The 20,789-nt window shown below is 40.7% G+C and overlaps 1 protein-coding gene across 1 annotated transcript in view; it reads right to left on the bottom strand.

Annotated features, from left to right (window-relative positions):
- The window catches only part of PLXNC1 (plexin C1), a 152,139-nt gene that overhangs the window by 70,655 nt on the left and 60,695 nt on the right, over positions 1-20,789 (bottom strand). Inside the window, exons 5-9 of the mRNA XM_070454329.1 lie at positions 20,556-20,670; positions 11,682-11,829; positions 8,212-8,299; positions 5,853-5,955; positions 5,609-5,710 (exon numbers count right to left, since the gene is read on the bottom strand). Of these exons, the coding sequence (XP_070310430.1) occupies positions 5,609-5,710; positions 5,853-5,955; positions 8,212-8,299; positions 11,682-11,829; positions 20,556-20,670 (556 nt within the window). The remainder of the gene's footprint in view (positions 1-5,608; positions 5,711-5,852; positions 5,956-8,211; positions 8,300-11,681; positions 11,830-20,555; positions 20,671-20,789) is intronic.

Raw genomic sequence — 20,789 nt, 5'->3', positions numbered from 1 at the left:
AGCTACAAGGCAGGCCCCATGCAGTGTATACTAGTGGTTAAAGCTATGGCCTAGACTGCCTGGGTCAAACCTCGTGTCTATCACTCACTACCTACTGACCCTGTGCAAGCCAACATTTGTCTATCAGGTAGGGAAAATAGGTCCATCGTAAAGCTCCAATAGAGAGGTACTTTGAGTTCAGGATATAACCCCAGGCTTCACAAATACGGGCCACCCCTAGTCAATTCTGCACATTCTGGCATTCCTGCTTATAACTTTCTCTGTCATACACACTAAGAAGCTTCACAAAAATGCATCCCCAACTTACAAGTTCTTAACATAAACTCCACGAGGGCACACATTTTGCCTCTCTGCCCAGCACACAGTAGGTGTTCAATTAACACATTTCGAATGAATGACTACAAGGGCAACTGGCAGTGAACCCCACAGCATGCAGCTCAGTGCCAGGCCCACAGAATCTACTCAGCAAGGTACGTGTTAAACTTGACTTTGCTTTTTAAGGCAGGGACCCTGAATGAGGTCGTTTGGATTGCCTGTGAGAAATTAAAATGCACATCATACGTGATGGAGGAAGAGAGGAAAACTCAAGAAAGAGAAGGAGTATGAATCTCCCGAGAGCAGGAGGACATGGCTTTGTATTATGCATTTCTACCTGGCAGTGATAAGTGTAACAAATATTAGAACCACCTCATATCACAGACCTTCACAACCTTTCCTTGAGAACAGGAAAGATAGAGCAGTCACCTCTTCTCTGGGCAGGTGGAGGCACCAGATATAAGATTATTAAGAAAAGGAAGGAAAAGAGGTTAGGGCAGGGTGACAAGGCCAACTGTTTCTGACAGAGACTGGCCCTGACAGTTGAAAATACTTTCCATCCAAAGGGCAAATATATTGATAGATTTTTAAGCTACTTGCCCCGTTCTGGTGATGCGGCTCCTAATGAAGCCCCCTGGGGTTCTTTCTGGTTTGACATCATTAAGTCCATTCCTGTCATGGCAGTACATGTTTTTAAGTTGTGGTCAAGGGATGGCTCATAGGCTCATGAAACAGGATGAGGACAACAAAGTCAAATAGGGGTCACCCAGGAACCCTTTCTCATAAGTTCTACATGCTTGCATGCATGCTAAGTCACTTCAGTCATGTCCGACTGTCTGAGACGCTATGGATTGTATAGTCCTGCCAGGCTCCTCTGTCCATGGGATTCTCCAAGCAAGATTATTGGAGTGGTTTGCCATTTCCTTCTCAGATGAGTTCATTCATGCATTAAAAAAAAAAAAGTCTTGAAGAACATTCTACTGCTGCTGAAAAACAAAATGTAAAGTTCTACAGATGCAGGCTCCAAGGTTAATTCAGCCTTGTTCTGTCCCATAACTTCCTGCATCCTTCTGCTCCAGCCAAACTAAATCACTTGGGGTCTGCCATAAGGGGTACCCTGGAATTTTCTATGATGCGCTATGCTTTTGCAATGGCTGGGCCCTATGCTTAGAAGACCCACTCCGTCTCCAGGTGTCTCTTCCCTTGGCTGCCTGCCATCTTGCGTCAATCCATCCATCCATTCATCAAAGACTTAACCAACCGCACTGATGAAGTGTTTTTAACTGCCAGGCCCTGGGCTTAAATAATCAGGAATGACTAAGACAAGGCCCCGGGCACAAAGAGGATCACAGGGTTTGTAAACTTCCTGGTACCTTTCCTAGGTTACTCTTTTCTATCTTTTATTCTTATTTATGTGCTTATGTGCAAATAAGATTCTTAAGACTGATGACAAGAGATGTTCTTGATTCCTGTGTGTCCTCCTCATGGTATCCATGGAGCTCTGTGTATTGGTATATATTAGGTGCACAAATGATACCTGTAGGGATCATCAATCCAAGCTCAGCATTAGGAGGCCTAAGACTGTGTACGATTCATTCACATCTCATGTCCCCATGCCTGGCACACAGGAAGCACTCAGTACATATGTGACGTGGAAGATGCGCTGAAGGAAAGCCTCTGATGGCTTCTCTGCTAGGAATAGTGTTCGGTGCCTCATTCAAAGCCAGCCTGGGGGCCGAACTGGAAACCTGGATTTACACATTCCACACAATAAGGAAAAGACAGCAGTGTATCACAGAGCATGAGAAACCCAACCTGTGACAGTGCTCCACTCCCGGTTGTCCATTCTGAATGGAGTCATTCATTCATTTCTGGCCATGCCATGCAGCTTGCCAGATCTTAACTCTCCAGTTGAGGGATGAACCCATACCCCTTGCTGTGGAAGACAGAGTCCTAAACACTGGACAGCCAGGGAATCCCCATGTATTTAAAGAAAACATTTCAGCATCAAAAAGATGTCTTTCACCAAAGGTCATGCATGGAGAAGCCCTGAAGACAGGTCTGGGCTTTTGTTTATTTCCAGCTTTCGCCTATTTCCTTGGTGACCCCAGTTCTTTCAACCACATATGTCAAAAGGTTCAAGAAGACATAATACAGGAAACCAGGATGCAGTAACCTTATTTTTTTCTTTAAAAATGTAAAAAGTCACTGCCTGAACCATGACTTAGCAATAGAAAGGGACACTTTATTGATGCATAAAAGAATGTGGATGAATTTCTAGAGAATTATGTTGAGTTAAAAAGACCAGTTCACAAAGGGTACCTCTGGATGATTCCATTTATATAAAATCTTTGAAATAATAAAATTACAGAATGAAGAACAGATTAGTGGTAGCCAGAGATCAGAAATAGGCAAGTGGGAGGGGAGGAGGAAGTGGGTATGACTACAGACAGGCAACGTGGGGGAAACTTGAGGTGACAGAGTTGTTCTGTATATTGACTGTTGTCACGGTCAAATCCTAGTTGTGATATTGTGCTATTGTTTGGCAAGATGTTACTACTGGGAGAAACTGGGTAAAGGATACATGAGACCTCTCTGTATTATTTTCTCACAACTCCATACAAATCTACATTATCTCAGAATAAAAAGTTTTCTTTCAAAATGATCATGAAAAAGAAGAACAAAATCTCAGAATGCTCACTTTCTGATTTCAAAACTTATTACAAAACAGTATTTTATGGTTATAAAGACAGACCTATAGACCAATGGAATAGGCTATACAGCCCAGAAGTGAACGCTTGCATATATGATCACATGATTTTTTTGATAAGGGTGCAAAACATATTTAATGGGGTAAAGGATAGTTTTTTCAACAAGTTGTCTTGGAAAACTGGATATCCACAGAAAAGAATGAAGTTGGCCACTTACCTTATACCATATATGTAAATTAACTCAAAATGGATCAAATAACCTAACTGTAAGAATTAAAACTATAAAACACTTAGAATAAGAGCTTTATGACATTGGATTTGCCAGTGATATCTTGGATGTGACACCCAAAGCACAGACAACAAAATTAAAAAAAAAATAAATTAAACTTGAACAAAATTTAAACCTCTGTGCATCCAAGGATACAATCAACAGAATGAAATGGCCATCTATGGAATAGGAGAAAATATTTGCAAATCATATATCTGATACATGGCTGATATCTAAAATATATAAAGAACTCCTACAATTCAACAACAACAACAAAAAAAGCAAGCAATCTGACTATAAAATAGACAGAACACTTGAATAGACATTTCTCCAAAGAAGCACATGAATGGCCCACAAGCACACAAAAAGAGGTTCAGTGTGAGTAAACAGTAGGCAAATGCAAATCAAAATCACAGTGAAATACCACCTTATACCAAATTAAGGTGGTTACTATTAAAAAAAAAAAAAGTGTTGGCAAGAATGTGGAAAACTTGGAACACTGAAATGCTGCTGGTGGGAATGTACAACGGCTGAGAGGTAAGGAAAACAGAATGGTGTTCCTAAAGAAATTAAAGATAGGATTACCATATGATCCAGCAATTCCACTGCTGAGTACAGTGAACTGAAACAGGGTCTTGAAGAGGTATTTGTACACACCCATTTATAGAAGTATTAGTTACAATGGCCAAAAGATGTATGCAACCCAAGTGTCCGTTAATGGATGACTGAATAAACAAAATGTAATATATACAAACAATGCAACATTATTCAACCTAAAAGGGAATTCTAACACATGTTACAGTATGGACGAACCTTGAGAACATTATATTAAGCACAATGAGCCAGTCACAAAAAGACAAAGCCTGTTTGATTCCACCTAATCTGAAGTACCTAGACTAGTCAAATTCATAGAGAACTGAAAGTAGAACAGCAGAATCCAGGGCCGAGGGGAAGGGAAAATGAGGAGTTACTGTTTAATGGGTACGAGGTTTCAGTTTTGCAAGTTGAAACATGTTCTGGGGATAGATGGTGGTGATGACTGACAACAGTGTGAATGCACTTAACACTACTAAACTGTACACTTAAAAGTGGTAAACTTTGTGTTATATGTATTTGACCAATTAAAAAAAAAACAACTGAAACAATAGCAAAAGAGAAGTTTAATTTTTTAAAAAAAGCCACTGCCTTTTTGATTTAAACACCTGTCACTATGCCTTAGTTTCATCAACCAATGAGAAGAGTAATGTGGCTCATCATTTAATAAAACCTTGAAGACTTAAAAAGTCTGAAGATATTGGCACAGCAAGCTTTTCTAATGCCTTTAATTAACTTCATAATCCATTTTGATTCACATTCCCTCTGCTTGTTACTGAATTCACCTACACTTACTCTCAACTGTTTGGTGGTGATTAAAAATGTGCTACTTATTTATATTGGCACTTGACCTTAAGTAGCAGCAAATGGATATGTCAAAGCCACAGATGAGTCAAGAAATAGAAAACTGAGCCTTTAAAAACAAAACATGTTACTGTGTTTAATTTGTTTGCTCCCACTAGACCCAAGGTTAATGAGAATAAGAACTTGTCCTTTTTTGCTTTTCACTGCATAGTAGATGCTCAATTTACTTCCCCTGACTGAAGGAGGCCAGCACTTGTGCGCTAAGTGCATCAATTATGTTCTGCCCAGAAATGTTTCCTTGGTTATATTCTCTCTTTTCAATCATGTCTGTCAGTTGAGCTTGGTGACTTACTATGAAGAAAATAAGAGGAATTTCCAAAGAAATTTTCATGAAAAGTATTTTTTCACGAAGGACAGTTTTGAGGCATGAAGAGAAATGTATACTTATTACATAGAAACAACTCTTTGTTTTGACACTATTAACTACTGGTTAGATAGTCTCTACAAAGAAAAACAGTTCAAAGAGATTCATTTGTATGGTTTGCATAGACACGCCCAGCCCTTGTATACCCCTCAGAAATGCAATCATAAATGTGGTTAAAAATTGAAATCCCCTCAGTGCTATGTGCTCTAGACTTCCCTCTAACTCTTCCTGAGATCAGGACGTCAGATTTAAAATTTCACTTCTACCAGAACATCATTTTTCACAATTATAGATTTTTAATTTCTTTTATGTGAGTGTGCAGCCTCTGATGTACTGAGCCAATTAAATGAAACTTGGTTAAAAACCAAAGGGAAAACAGGGAATTTGGGTAGAAAGCAAAATAGGGAATTTTTAAAAGGAACCCAAAGTAGCAGATGTTACTGTCATTTAAAGGGGGATTTTCCCAGCATCAATACAAAAATAGGGTCTGACCTGCAAGCCCCAAGTGGTTCTGTTACTCATATTCTCCTTGAATCTTCCTCCTCCTGCTGTTTTGGGTGGTGTCCATTTCTGAAAAGCCACTGGACAGAGGTCCTGAAACAAAGAACATTCCTTCAACATCCCAATGGGTGGAAATTCAGAGTTTGAAATAAACACAAAATACAGGCTAGGGCTGGGTGGTCACAAACATTTATTTTCGGTGAAACTTTGTAATACCAAAAAAAAGTCACTTTACCTGGTTCCTCTTGTAATCTGAAGGGTCGCAAGCTGTGAAGGGGTGGATGCATTTTCTCTCACTTTTACACCAAGCACAGCCGGTTCCGATACATCCTGGACATCTGGCAACACAGAAAACCAATGTAATTCCTGCATTCTTAGGAAAACACACATCCTAGAATTTCCCTCTGTGATGCTGTGTGTGAGCATTAAAAACAAGAAAAAAAAAGTCCCTAGATAGACTGTGATGAACCCAGGGGAGAGAGGACCATTCTTTCAGGCTAGGGAAAGAGTACTGACTTTGTGCCCTGCTCTGGGCAGCCCTCGGGGCTGATGGACCATCATGATGCTTGCTGGGGGGTTGCCATGGAAACCTGAAGCTGGGGTCACCTGCTGCATTGGTAGATGACAGGAACCCTCTGAATCTGTTTCTGCATTCGGTTCTGCTATTTGTTTACCTTCAGGTAAGCTTCCCTCTGGACACTCATCTCCCCACCCCCCACAAGCCCACCCTCACTGGAGCAGGAACATTGCCCAATGCCTGGAAGACGGGAAACCAAAAGTGCTACCTTGGCAAGCAGAGGAAACAGAGTGCCACTGTTTGCTTTTTAATCAAATTAAGGAAGAATTGTGTCTACTAATCAAACAACCATGCATGGATAACAGCGGAAGACTTGAAAAGCACTTAATAGGATAATCAGTGTTAAAGCAAGAACGATAAAAATGGAAATTGAAGTGGGTCTGGAAATGTAGCTAAGGGAAGCAAGAGAGAGCTTTGGCCTCTGGGACAAGGAGAGGACCAGATCAGGGAGAGGACACATATTGGCATTTCAGATATGCTTCCAGAGATGCCAAGGCACCCTGAGGCCCTGACCCACAGAAACTGCAGTTTTGGTGGGAGAAAGCAAGCAAGCGCAGGCTTGCCTACGTGCTTACCAGGCCACCGAAGTGCACTTGAAGCAGGTCTGCGACTGGCACTCCTCTTGCTAACCCTCAGGTGTGATGATGACCTTACTAAGTGCTTTTCAAAAGGGAAGCAGGTACCCAGGGAAAGGGCAGGAAAGGGAGGGCACTCACCCTCTGGGGAGCTGTGGGTCTGAGATCTGGTTCTTAATTACCTCCTTGTGCACCCGAGGCAAGTCACTTCTTTTCGCCAGGCTTTACAACTGGAGGTGGGGAGCTGTATTATGTTTAAACTCTCCTTGAGCTATACAGTTCTATTTAACTCTTTCCCTTTTTCTTTTTCCCCCCCATTTTCATGGACTTTTGAGGCTTTCAGTAACAAGTTTAGCTTTTCCCCTCCTTGAATTCATTCTGTTTGTTAGAAATCACTGAACTCAACCCCTCTTTCAGAATGCTGAGGTGGTAAAGTCTGGCAGCTCCTGTCCATATAGATGTAGGGTCGCCTGCCTACTCAGCTTCGAGTCCGATGCCTTTTTCCTGAAGAAACAATGGTTTCCGGGCCAGACCCAAAGAAACCTACATTTGGTACTCATCCAATTGGTCAAGCAAACCATTGAAAGAACTACAGAATCACTAATAGGACAGCTTCCTATCATTTTCATGGAAATGTCCATCCCATTTTTCAGTTGGAAAACCAGGAATCTGTGAAACATCTTTTCTCTGCCTTCGCTCTGCTTTAGAAGCAAAGAGGAAGGTGTGGTCCTAATTCAGGGGGGTATGCAGCTCAGCAGGGCCGAGCATGGTACAAAAATGTGGGTCATGCTTAACATGTTCTTTTTTAAAAATTATTTCTCTATTTATTTATGGCTGTGCTGGATCTTCATTGCTCTGCACAGGGGCTTCCTCTAGTTAGGGTGGCTTCTCTCATTGCACACGGGCTCAGCAGCTGCGGTACACAGGCTCATTTCCTCCGAGGTGTGTGGAATCGTCCTGGATCAGGGATCGAACCTGTATCCCCTGCACTGGCACTTAACCACTGGACCACTGGGGAGGTCCTAGCTTGTTCTTCTGATGACAGAGACTTCCTCCTCCTCTTGTCATTGACTGTGACTTCCTCTTATCTCATGTTCCACTCTCTTCCTCGACTCAAATTCCCAAAGTCATTCTGATCCGCTAGCTGCACCCTTTTGCCTACTGCTTCAAGGCCACCTCTGGGTCAGAGGAAGATGTATTTCCCTGTGGGTAAAATACACCCAGGCATAGTCGTTTGCCTCTTGGCTGCATTACCTCTCAGTGAGGCTTGAAGAAGCCAGCTGATTAGCTCAGGGGCCCTCCTATCTCCCATTAGGCCTCGCTCCAAAGGGCAACTTGGAAAGTTCTCCTCCACAAAAGAGGTCTTTAGGAAATCGGAGAGTAAAGCAAATAAATAAATTAAAGCCAATGAGAGAATATTTACATTTCAAATAAAATCTTACTCTCTTAATGATGAGCAGTTGGTAAAGTTGAATCTCTTTGACAGACGCCAGGAACCGAATGAGAACGTCACGTTGACAACTGAAACATCTGGAGCAAAGAGGGAAAAGCAGTCATTGACGGCGAAGCCCTGCTATCATCGAACAAAGCTGGAAATACAGAAAATAAATATTTTTTGCCTCCTCCACATAGAGGGTGGAGTGTGCCAGCTGTTCGCTAACATTTCCATCAGTATGTGGCCTCTTCCCCGGGGCCATTCCCGTCAGGCAGCCGAAGTGCACAGCACAAGCCTCCAAACAGACCCCAGCCCACCTCGTTCCAGGCCTCCCATGGATAATCACTAGGAAAAAGCCATTTCACAGCCCATTTGCAGCTCATCCTCTCCCCAGAATCACTATCTCAGCTTGTAATTGGCCACAGCATAAGAATAAAACAAGTCACTGAGCAAGAACTGTCTAGAACATGATAACCAGAATGTTACAGAAGAAGGAAACCCCGCACCTTCAGAAGAACCCACACCGCAAATGTTTACACAGCAAACTGCGAAGTGTGGCTCCTGTGGGCTGGGCGCCATGATCTTCCTGGAGTCAACTGTTGACAAATCTGTGATGAAGGGTTTCTTATTTGCTTTTGAAAACCTACCCACTGGTTAGAAAAACCCCCAAAGAATAGAGTAATATGATAAACAGTGTGCTAAATCAACACGAGAGAAACGGCCTATTTCCCGTATCACTTTAACTTATATCCTCTATCCAAGATGATTCCTAAATCTGGTTGTATATCAGAATCACTTGAGAAATGGATGAAAATACAGATTCCAGAGCCATATTCCTAAATATTCTGACTTAGCAGGCCTGGGGTGTGTTGGGAATCTGCGTTTGCAATCCTCCCCATGTACCTTACTGATTGCGTATTGCCAGGTTTGGGGGCAACAGGCCAGGGTGGAACCTTTCAAATCCCACTGTGTCTAGGCACCAGGGCTACCCTGTGATATTTTCATTGTCACCCACTTTGGTATTAGTATCTTCTTCCTTTTATGAATTAAGGAGGGGAGCAGATGATACTTTAAAAATGAAAAGTCTTTCCTTGACAAATTAATAAGTTGGCCTAACTTTGTTGGTACCTCTAGTTTTCCTATTGAAATATGATCAGTGCATGATTCCAAAAGTCTGAGAACCCTTACTTTAAGAGGCCTCTCTACAACAGGAACATTCATTCTGAAAGCCAGGATGCCACATAAAATTCTGCTCACATAAAGTGGGTCTCTGTGCAAATGATAATGCTCTGTTCCAAAGACAAGGAGGTTTGGAGGGCTGGCATGACCTCTCAGCAAGAGCATTTGAATAGACACTTGATAACTGTTAATAGAATGAATGTATGGACAGTAAGCACTGAGGGACTCCCAGTGAAACATACATGTCATTGGAATCTACAAGTGTCCAGTGATAGAGACTAGCAAGAGTTCTACTTTCTTGCATATCAACTGTGCACAAAACACTCCTGGGAAATCTCACAAGGAAACGAGAATATATGATCTAAGCTCTGAAAGCATTCAGTTATTCTAGAAGAGACAAAAAAAATTTAGGTGAAACATCACCATGACAGGATAGCCAAGGAAATACCTTATGAGTGGTTCAAGTTCCATGCATCACCTGGATACCAAGATTGGGGTGCATGTGGGGGGGGGGGGTGCAGAGGGTACTGGAATGATTAGGATGATTAGAGCAGAATCCATTAAGGTTGTTATGGAAGAGATGACTTCAAAGCAGAAGGGAGACAGAATTTGGTGAAAGGGATGAAGCTACTACAAAGGTTTGGTAACAGCCACTGACTAGCTGAATGTAGGAGGTAGGAAGTGTGTCTGTTTGCTGGCTCTGAATATATAAAGCATCCAGAGAAAAGGGCAGACAAATGGTTGGGAGAAACTGACAGAGGCTTTAAAAACAACTGACTACATTATAAATCAACTGCATTTCAATTTAAAACAAAGATTAAAAAAATTTTAAGAATGCAATCAATTAGCTTTTCACAGTGATCTCAAATACTTCAGAAGCTTATGTTCCAGGTGAGCAAGACCTGCATTTTAATAACCATGCACTTGAATCCCCGTCTTTCTCACCCAAAGGAATTCATGAATCCTCAGTCCATACACTGTAACTCCTAGCCATCTTTTTTTTTTTTTTAATTAATTTTTATCGGAGCATAGTTGCTTTACAACATTAGGTGAGTTTCTACTGTACAGCAAAATGAACCAGCCAAATATATACATACATCCCCTCTCTTTCGGATTTCCGTCCCCTTCACGTCACCACAGTGCATTAAGCAGAGTTCCTTCTGTGATACAGTATGTTCTCATTAGTTATCTATTTTACACATAATATCAATAGTATATATGTATCAATCCCAAACTCCCAATTCACCCCATCCCTAAGCATCCTTTGAATCCATCCCCTTCTCTCCATCCTTAACTGCCTCCATCTGCTTCCTCCCTCAGTCCCCTCAACCTGAATCACTGCAACAGCTTCCCTTCCGTCAGACCTGTTGGAATGCGGCCCTTCCCTCCCCCAGCCCTGTTCTCCACTGGGGACCATTCATTCAACAAAAATGTACTGATCATCAATGGCTGCTCTGTGCCAGACACTTTGTACCTTCTTTGGTATCCCTTTTCTGTCACTTCACTCTCCACCCCATTTGACTTGGCCACACAGAGCCTTTTTTTGGCTCCTCAAACAAAGCTTTTTCCTTCCTTTGGTCAGTCACACTAGTTAGGCTCTGCCTGGAATACTCTTCCCCTTTTCCTTTGTCCTCAACCCTACTCATCCTCCAAGCTTTCCTTGCCCTCTCGCTGTCCCCCCCCGAGTCTAGCTAGGTGTCCTTCTCACGTCCTTCCCACAGTATGCTGTGCGCCCTGCATGCTACACATGGCGGGCCACTTGCTGCTATCCCAAGGGGCTCTAAATACTGTGAGCGAAGGACAGATCAGTCTCTTTTGGACATGGTGTCCCTGCCACCTAGCACAGTGTCTGGCACACAGATGCTCAATAAATGCTTCCTGTATGAATGAACGAATGCAATGAACTTAAGATGAAAACATATTGGCCATTTCCTTTCCTCGTCTCACCAAGGGCATTCCCAGTTTTTCAGATCCCTTAACTATCTGAACCATCCAGGAAGGGTCAGGTTCAATGGTCTCTGGCTTGCCACTCACCTAAGCAACTTGAGGGGGGATTTGCCAGCCTCCATCCTTCTCCAGCCACAGGTGATAGTGGGGGCCTGCCGGCCACAGGAGGAGGGGAGCAAAGGTGAGGGGGACGGACGGAGGATGCAGGGAGTGGGGGAGAGGGAGTCTATAGTGTGAGGCTGTCCAAATTCTGCCATTTAACCTGTGTCCCTGGACACTCTGGGCTCAGGAGGTTCTCTTGCCTTCTTCGTTTTCTAAGAATGATAATAAAAAACAGTGGCGCCTACTTGCCTTTGTAAGTTGTTCTGGTCGAGATGTTGCAGGTGCAGGTCTCATTGTGCATGCTTTCACCCATGCAGAGCATCCTGCCCGTGTCCACGTTCTTCACCACGCACTCTGAGTGCCTTGGAGGGAAGCTTCCCATCACTGTCACTGTCGTCTGTGGGGAAGAAAATTACAGGAACCAAATTATGTGGTGTTCTTCCATCATTTCTATCCATCCTAGAGCCTTAAAGGAACTGACTTTCTGACTTGCCACAGGAGAATATCTTGGATTGCTGATGGAAAGAAAGAGATGTTTTATTGGCTATTTAATTTCCTCTATTGTGAATCGCATATTCATATCTTAGACCATTTTTCTGCTTTGTGTGTATTTTTCTTATCAGTTCTTAAGAGCTGTCTGTATAGTATATTCATCCTTATCTGTCATATTTCTGACACATTTTCTCCTAATATACTGTTTGTCTTGCAGTTTGCATGTGTTTTACCCTACACAACATGTTTTTATGATCAAATACAAAGTTTATTGTCTTGGTTATAAAGTTCCTCACAGCTCTTGCTTGTGGACAAATATAATATTGTTTCACCATCTTTGCTGTTTTATTTTTTAAACTTATATCTTTAATCCATCTGGAATTTATTTTTATACAAAGGGTAAGATATGGGTTCAACTTTACTTTTACCCAGATGGTTAATCAGCTAGGTCGCAAGCATTTATTTAAAACAAAGTTCCTTTTCCCACTGAAGGGGAATACCACTTTTCTCGTATATTAAATCACCATATGCCTACAAGTTATTTCTGAACTTTGCACTGCTCCAATTATCTATGGATCCACTTCTTTTCCGATGTCATCAAATTTTCAAGACTGTGGACTTAAACATATTTATGGTAAATCTGTTTTTATTTTCATAATTTTCTTAGCATTTTCTAGACAGTATTTTTTCCATATGAACTTTAAGATCATTTTATCCAAATAGAGTGATGGGACTGTGAGTCTAACTGGAATTGTACTAAATATATGCATTAATTTTAGGAGATTTTGTATCTTTATGAAATCAAGTATTCTCATCTAAACACAATTTTTTTTGTTTATGTTTAGGAGCGGGAAGATGTTGCGGGGAGGGGAGGAAAAGGGAGTAGGAGGAGGAGGAGGAGAAAGAAAGCAAAGAAGAAGAAGAAGAAGAAAAAAAAAGTTAAAGAAAACAATATGTCAATGGGAGACCCGTTTTGCATCAGGTGCATTCAGGGGATCTGGTGGGGAGGTGGGCTAAATATCAGGAAGCTAGGAACATAGGAAGCGACCAGCTGATCATCCACAATGAAGAGTGACAGTCTCTGACCACTGGGAGGTGTCCATCTTCTGTTATACTTCTGATCTCTGCCCAGAGTCTGCACGGCCAGCTAAGAACCCACTGTCTCTCGTCCTTGGATAAGCTCTATCTTTTTTGCCCTGGGGTTGCACCCCTATCTTTTTACTTTAAAAAAGTTCTGTTTCTGAGCCACAGAATCATGCTGGAAGAACACAAGTTCTTACAGTCCAACTTCCAATGGGTGAACTGAAGTCCACCCATCTCCAGGGGACCTGAACATAGCACTGAACCCCCAACCATCCCCACCAGCTCATCCTCAACACCTGGCTGAAGTCTCACTCATGTTTCACCCTTGTATTTCTCCCTGCACTGTACATCTCAGCGCATGATCATTATCACCTGTTACCCTGTCCACAAGTATGTTTTAAATGGATTTCACGGGTCAAACATTATAACAAAAGTATCAGAAAGTTTGTTCAAGTCCTACTTTCAGTAGCTCCTTTAAATTTTCCACATTGCCTTCAGTTCTCATATGCATAGCATTTACATAACTGTAATCACTGCATTAATTTATTTCATAAACATGTATCAAACTTTAAAGATGTGCCATGTGCTACATAAGGTATTCGCCATGTCAGTGAAGCAAGCAGCTACAGTCCTTACCCTCAAAATGCTTACAGTCTACCAGAAGCGTGGAAAAACTCACTAGACTAAAACTGGAAGGCCACACAGGATTGAGATCACTGCTGGTGGGAATGCAAATTGATACCGCCACTATGGAGAACAGTATGGAGACTCCTTAAAAAACTAGGAATAAAACCACCATATGACCCAGCAAAACAGCTCATGGGGATATATCATGAGAAAACCAAATTTCAAAAAGACGCATGTAACCCAAAGTTCATTGCAGCACCATTTACAATAGCCAGGTCATGGAAGCAACCTCTATGCCCATCAACAGATGAATGGATAAAGAAGTTGTGGTACATATATACAATGGAATATTACTCAGCCACAAAAAGGAATGCATTTGAGTCCGGTGTAGTGAGGTGGATGAACCTAGAACCTATTATACACAGTGAAGTCAGTCAGAAAGAGAAAAACACATATCATTATATTAACGCACATATATGGAATCTAGAAAAATGGAACTGATGAGCCTATTTGCAAGGAAGGCATAGATATGTAGATATAGAGCACAGACTTTTGGACACAGCAGGGGAAGGAGAGAGTGGGACAAACTGAGAGAATAGCATTGACATATTTACACTACCATGTGGTAAAATGCAGCTAGCGGAAAGCAGCTGAATAATACGGGGAACTCAGCTCGGTGTTCTGTGATGACCTAGATGAGTGGGATGGGGGGTGGGAGGGAGGCTCAACAGGGAGGGGATATATGTATACTTAAAAGCTGAGTCACGCCGTTGTACAGCAAAAACAAACTCAACATCATAAAGTAATTAAATTTAAAACTTTAAAAAGAGAGAGAGAGATGCTAGAAGCCTGGGCTAGGATGGTACAGCAGAAATGCAAAGAACGGACAGCTCCAAGATACCCTTTAAAGGTAGCATGGGCCAGGACTGGAAGTGGGGTATCTGGCTGTGGAGGGTTTGGTGAGCTAATGAATGTACAGAGGTGCCATATGTTGCAATGGGACACATGGGGCAGAAGGCAGACTTTGGATGGAAAAGTCAAGACTTCAACCTTGGTTGTGTTCAGTAAAGTACTTGTGTGATAATTAAGGAGAGATCGAGTCTGGACCTCAGAGGCAATCTGGGTGGGAGATAAAGGAGACATGGACATATGATGGTATATTAAGCCATAGGAGTGGATAAGATTGTCTGTGGACAAAGTAGAGGCAGATAAAGGAAGAGCCAAAACTGGGGCTGAAGCAACTCCAACAGTTAGAGCCGGGGAGAGGAGGAGCCAGAACAGGAGGCTGAGGCACAGTCAAGAAAGAAGGAAGAGACTATGGAGAGTGTGCGCCATGGAAGGCAATGGAAGAGTTGAAAGAACGCAACCAAACGGTCAAATTAAGATGAGGACTGACATGTCTGCTGGAATACCTCTATGGAGCTTAGTTTCAGGGGAACAATGGGGCAGAAGTTGACACTGATATGAAAATAGGAGATGTTTTTGTTTTTTTTTTTTTCAAGTGCAGTGGAAGAAGGGGATAGTCAGGGAGTTGAAGGTATTTTAATGCGACTTTGGGATTCCTTTGTGGCTCAGATGGTAAAGAATCTGCCTGTAGTGTGGGAGACCTGGGTTCGATCCTTGGGTTGGGAAGATCCCCTGGAGAAGAAAATGGCAACCCACTTCAGTATTCTTGCCTGGAGAGTTCTATGGACAGAGGAGTCTGGTGACCATGGGGTCACAAAGAGTCAGACATGACTGAGTGACTAACACTTTCATTTTCTTAGGTTCCATGCAAGGATGCTTAAAAAGCTGATGCCTTTGATTAAGGAACCCAAAGTAGGAATGCTTACCAGGTAATAACTCTTGAATTAAGCTGGATAAAGTGGGAATGAAGACCCAAAAAGTCAGATGAAATACAAAGTTTGAGGGTCAATTAGCTTGTAATGTCCATGGGGCCAAAGAAATTCTTGTCACATGACATTCTATTATTCTATCAACAGACCTTATTTTGCTTAACCTTACCTCTTATTGCCAAACAGTTTGGTATTTCCAAGTTTCTAAGTCTATACATGTCCCAACAATAACATCCATACGCAAATGGTTTTTCTTTTTTCAAATTACTTCTCCAGAAGTCTAAGCCTGGAAGCAGTGCTTCAAACAGAATGAATTTATTTATGGCTATTGAAATATTACGGTCAAATTGCTTTCTAAAAAGTTGTGTTAATTGGTATCGCCATCACTAGGTGTCAACAAACCTTATTTTCCCTTTAATTTGTATTTATTTGATAACTGGTGAAGCTGAATATATTTCCATATCTATATCTAACTCTCTAAACCTCCTCTTGTGAGAATATAGACTTTTGCTTGCTTATTTTTTGGTGTGTCTATATTTTTTTTACTTTCTCCTAGCTTTCATATCTTGCAGCTAATATTTTGCCTGTTGCAAATGTTTTTCCTGAAGCATGAGCTTTAGTCATCACTTACTTTTTGTGGTATAGATTTTTTTTTAAAGTCAAGTATATGAATATTTTTCTCTTGCTATTACATGATATAGTGTTTCAGATCCAAGAAAATTATACTTCCAAATTATCTGACGCTCAATTATTTTCTGTGTTAGGTTTCTAGATGAATTTTTTAATTAGCCTAAAATTTATATTTCATGTAAAAAATGTGAATTAAATTACATTTTCATACTGTAAGCCAGTTATTTCAGCAACTTTTTATGAAATAATTCTTTTGTTTCCTCTTAATTCATAATAAACAATCTTTAAATTTTTACATCTATTTCTGAGCTTTGTAGCCTATTCCATGAATCTATATTCTTATTTTTTATTTATGTTTTTAGGCCTCACCACGAAGCACGTGGGATCTTAGTTGCCCAACCCATGGGGATTAAACCCATGCTCCCTGCATTGGGAGCATGGAGTCTTAACCATTAGACGGCCAGGGAAGTCCCTATATTCTTATTTTTAAACAAGACTCATGGGCTAAATTATTGCCACTATATATGTGTTTATAAATCATATGGAAATGGTCTTGCTTAAATAATTTTCTTTTTTTCAATATATATCTTGGATATTCTTGGCCCATTCACATTAGTATTTCAGATGAATTTTATACATTAATTTCAGGGCTTCCCTGGTGGCTCAGATGGTAAAGAGTCCGCCTGCAGTTCAGGAGACCCAGGATCAATCCCTGGGTCGTGAAGATCCCATGGAAAAGGAAATGGCAACCCACTCCAGTGTCCTTGCCTGGAAAAGTCCATGGACGAAGGAGCCTGGTAGGCTATAGTCCATGAAGTCGCAAAGAGTTGGACACGACTGAATGATTTCACTTTTGACAAAAACTATTCAAATTTTTACTGGGATGACATGAAATTTAGACAACAGACTGAGGACATTTTTGTGATATTGTCTCACCAAGACACATAGTATATGTCTGGATATATTTAACACGCTTTTCATATCTTTCAAGAAAATACCTGTTTTTTGTTTTTATTTTTATATTTGTTTACACTTTTAATTGATAAGATTTCCTTATTATGAATTATAATTAGCCTCAATAGACCACCGCCTCACTATCTAATTACTATTAGAAAAAAACTAAGTAAAACTGTTGCATAGTCAAAATCACCTTTTTGGTAGGTGACTTCAACACGTATCTCCCAGAAAAAAGAATTTTAAAACTCAACGTACATACCTCACTCTGCAGGTTTGAGCCTGAGTATTTCCATTGTTCTTAATGACTGGGATCTTTTATTAATGTGTTAACAGTTTGTCTTACATGTCATAAGGTTATTGATACTTGAACGTTTACTGAACATTAGCACTTTATTTGACCTTTATTAATTTGAATAGTTTTAAAAGCTAATATATTTAGATTTTACAGATATATCAATACACCCACTTAAGATGAGCAAATAATATTTTTGTCTATTCCATTCCAATAATTATTTATATTACTAACACTTGTTTCTTGTATTACTGCATGGGACACAACTTTAAAAACAATGTTGGTTGTTTCAGTGACAGAATTCCATGTTTCTGTTCTGATTTGTAAAAGAATGTTTCTGTTTCCTCTTTGAGGAACCATGCTATTTGTGGGGAATACTTTTATTCCTATATCTTTTCTCTTTTTATTAGTATAAACCATTTTTACTGTTAAAAATCTCTTTATAGGTATTGTTGTTCAGTCGCTCAGTCATGTCTAACTCTGTGACTCCACGGACTGTGGCACACCAGGCTTCCCTTGTCTTTCACTCTCCGAGAGTTTGCCCAAGCTCATGCGCATCGAGTCAGTGATGCCATCTAATCACCTCATCCTCTGTTGTCCCCTTCTCCTCCTGCCTTCAATCTTTTCCAGCATCAGGGGCTTTTCCAGTGAGTCAGCTCTTCTCATCAGTTGGCCAGTGTACTGGAGCTTCAGCTTCACCAACAGTCCTTCCAATGAATATTCAGGGTTCATTTCCTTTGAGAAAGACCGTTTGATCTCCTTGCAGTCCAAGGGACTCCCAAGAACCTTCTCCAGCACCATAATTCGAAGGCATCAATTCTCTGGCACTCAGCCTTTTGTATTGTCCAGCTCTCACAGCCAAACATATAATTTTACATAATGTAAAAATGGGCTGCCATGCATCCCTTCTGGTGTGTGTCTGTGTATGTGAGGATTTCAGTCGTCTCTCTTTTTTAAATCTATCTCTGACCTTTCCTCCACCGCATGAATTGTTTCATCATGGGAGCCTAGTATGAATCCTAGTATGAATTTACAACCTAGTATGATTTCTCTCACCTTTTTCTCTATGCTCAACTAATCATAGAGAGACACAGTCATAAACATATAGAGGGACATTTTTGGATCAATATAAGACCACTCTAGATATACTTTTCTGCATCTTGATATTTTTATTTAACAAAATCTCATAATATTCCTCCATGGCAATTAGAATTGCTCTACTTCTCTCTTTTTAATGCCAAATTCATAACAAGGATGAGAATATACTACTTTCTAATTGTCTTGTGTAAACAAGAGGCTCTGTATTATATGCATTTTTTTTTTTTTTTGTACCAAGAAAGGTATTAGAATGTTACTTGCAGTGAGCAAACGCTCTTTGAACCAAGTTATTGTGATAGCTAGAACTGGAGAAGACAATAGACTTACAGCTCTATAGGTTCAGGATAAGAAATTACTTAAATAACCAAGGATCTGAGACTCTCATGAAGTCACAGTTAACCATAAAGACAGGAAATATTTTGAAATAATATGACCAAGAGCTGGAGACAGACATCTTATCAATGTTACTAAAATAATCAGCCCAGAGTTAGCTTCAAAGAATAGCTTTACTCAAATCGCTAAACTCTTATCTTCTTAACCTTAAGAGTGGTGGTGAGCTGGAGAGTGTTTGTGTGGGAAGACTCTAGAGGGATTAGGGTAAACCACAGTGGGACTCCAGGTGGGGAAGAAAGTACCAGTGGTTCTCTGGGTGGTAAACATGTTCCAGACTAGATGTGAATGGTGATTAATTTATGCTGGTGAACCCAAAGATAGGTAAGCAAACTGTAAGCTGCTCTTTTTAGTCAATGAACAGCTTACTTTCCCTCACTGCACTTAGCTTAAGTACTCCCCTTAACATTTTCAAAACGATAAAAGAAAAAAAGCCATGCGTAATCATAACCACTTATCAGAGTCCTGGGTATATTCAATGATCACGGTATTTTCTAGTAGTCTCTATCAGCACTAAAGTCAGCTATTTTTCAGACTGATAACAGAAATAAAAATTTGGCCACACCTATACTTAGATACCTAAGCATCTTTTCCCACAGAATCTGCTCATGCTAGTGCAGGTCTAGTGGAGGTTTGGATGAAAGCTTTGAAGGGTTTTTTTGGGAGGGCACTCCCCAACCCATCCTCCACACCCTCACCCTCGGGAGGGCAATAGAAAGTAAAAACAGCCAAATAAGTTGAAATCCATGAGTTCTGATCAGTTATGACCTGAAAGCTTGATTCTTTTATTATTTATCACTCATTAAATGCTCTAGCTCTCTTTTATTAAATGTTAAATCATCTTAAGTGGTACGGTTCTTGCTATTTGAAATGGCAAAGTGTAAGGGGAAAGAGAAAGTGGCCCATCTCCTTGTTAATGTGGCATTCAAATAAAACAGAGTGAGCTCAGCAGACAGGTCAACTGGCTGCTGATGGTGATTCTGTATAGTTATTCATAATACAAGAGCTGTAATTAGGGAGAAAATGTCTCCTTACAGCCACTGAGATTGCAAGGCAGGAATTCCATTTTCCCATGGGGCGAGGCTGGTATGTGAATCAGAAAATGCATGAATATGCTCACGCTGCTTCATTTCTCTCATCCAATGACAGGGCTGATGTGTTGCCAAAGGCGGTATAGTACTGCCATAGCAAGAGCCCGTGCACTTTTCAAGGGACCCCCCCCCCCTTGCAATATTCACTGCCCGTATTGCTTTCTCTCCCTATCAATATCACCTGAAGGCATGCACGTAAGACAGTTGTCAAAAACCTGAACACATCAAGAAAAGGAACTAAAAAACAAAATAAAATTCAGTACTTAAGTCGCACTTAAGGAATCTTGTTGACCATGAATCTGAACTTTTTTTTCCTTCTTTTTTAAATCAATGTTTTTCAATGACATTAGTCCATTTTTCCCTTAATTTCAACAACCGATGGTCATCTTCAACTCCACAAGATGACAAACTCCATGAGGGCAGGTTCATGATGCATCTCATTCTCCGCTATCTCCCCATCACCTTGCAGAATGCACAGGAACTGGTGCTCACACAGTATCAGTTAACTGAGTGAACTCTCATAACTAAGCTTATTTGATCATTAATAGGTATTTTACACACAGAAGGAAGTTGGCATCAGTTGACTAAAATGAGAAAATAGAGACAAATTAAAAATCTTTCCTCTTACCTTATCTTTACTGCTTCGAATTAGGTGAATTTGAGGGCACTTTTTAGCTCCAGATAAAATATCCAGCCAGTTTTCTGAATTATTTAAATGCTCACAGTCTTCTTTAAAAGTACACCTATCAAAAAAACACAAAGGGAGGGGGCAGCAAAGCAGCAACCCCAAACATGCATCATTAAAACTTTCTCATACTTGGCTTCAGTACAAGATGCCAGACTTTGTATGAGGATTATTGAT

The sequence above is a fragment of the Odocoileus virginianus genome, chromosome 24 (genome assembly GCF_023699985.2).
Source record: "Odocoileus virginianus isolate 20LAN1187 ecotype Illinois chromosome 24, Ovbor_1.2, whole genome shotgun sequence".
Classification (NCBI taxonomy): domain Eukaryota; kingdom Metazoa; phylum Chordata; class Mammalia; order Artiodactyla; family Cervidae; genus Odocoileus; species Odocoileus virginianus.
The sequence above is the reverse complement of the archived record's forward strand: the minus strand, read 5'-3'. Positions and strand labels throughout refer to the sequence as shown.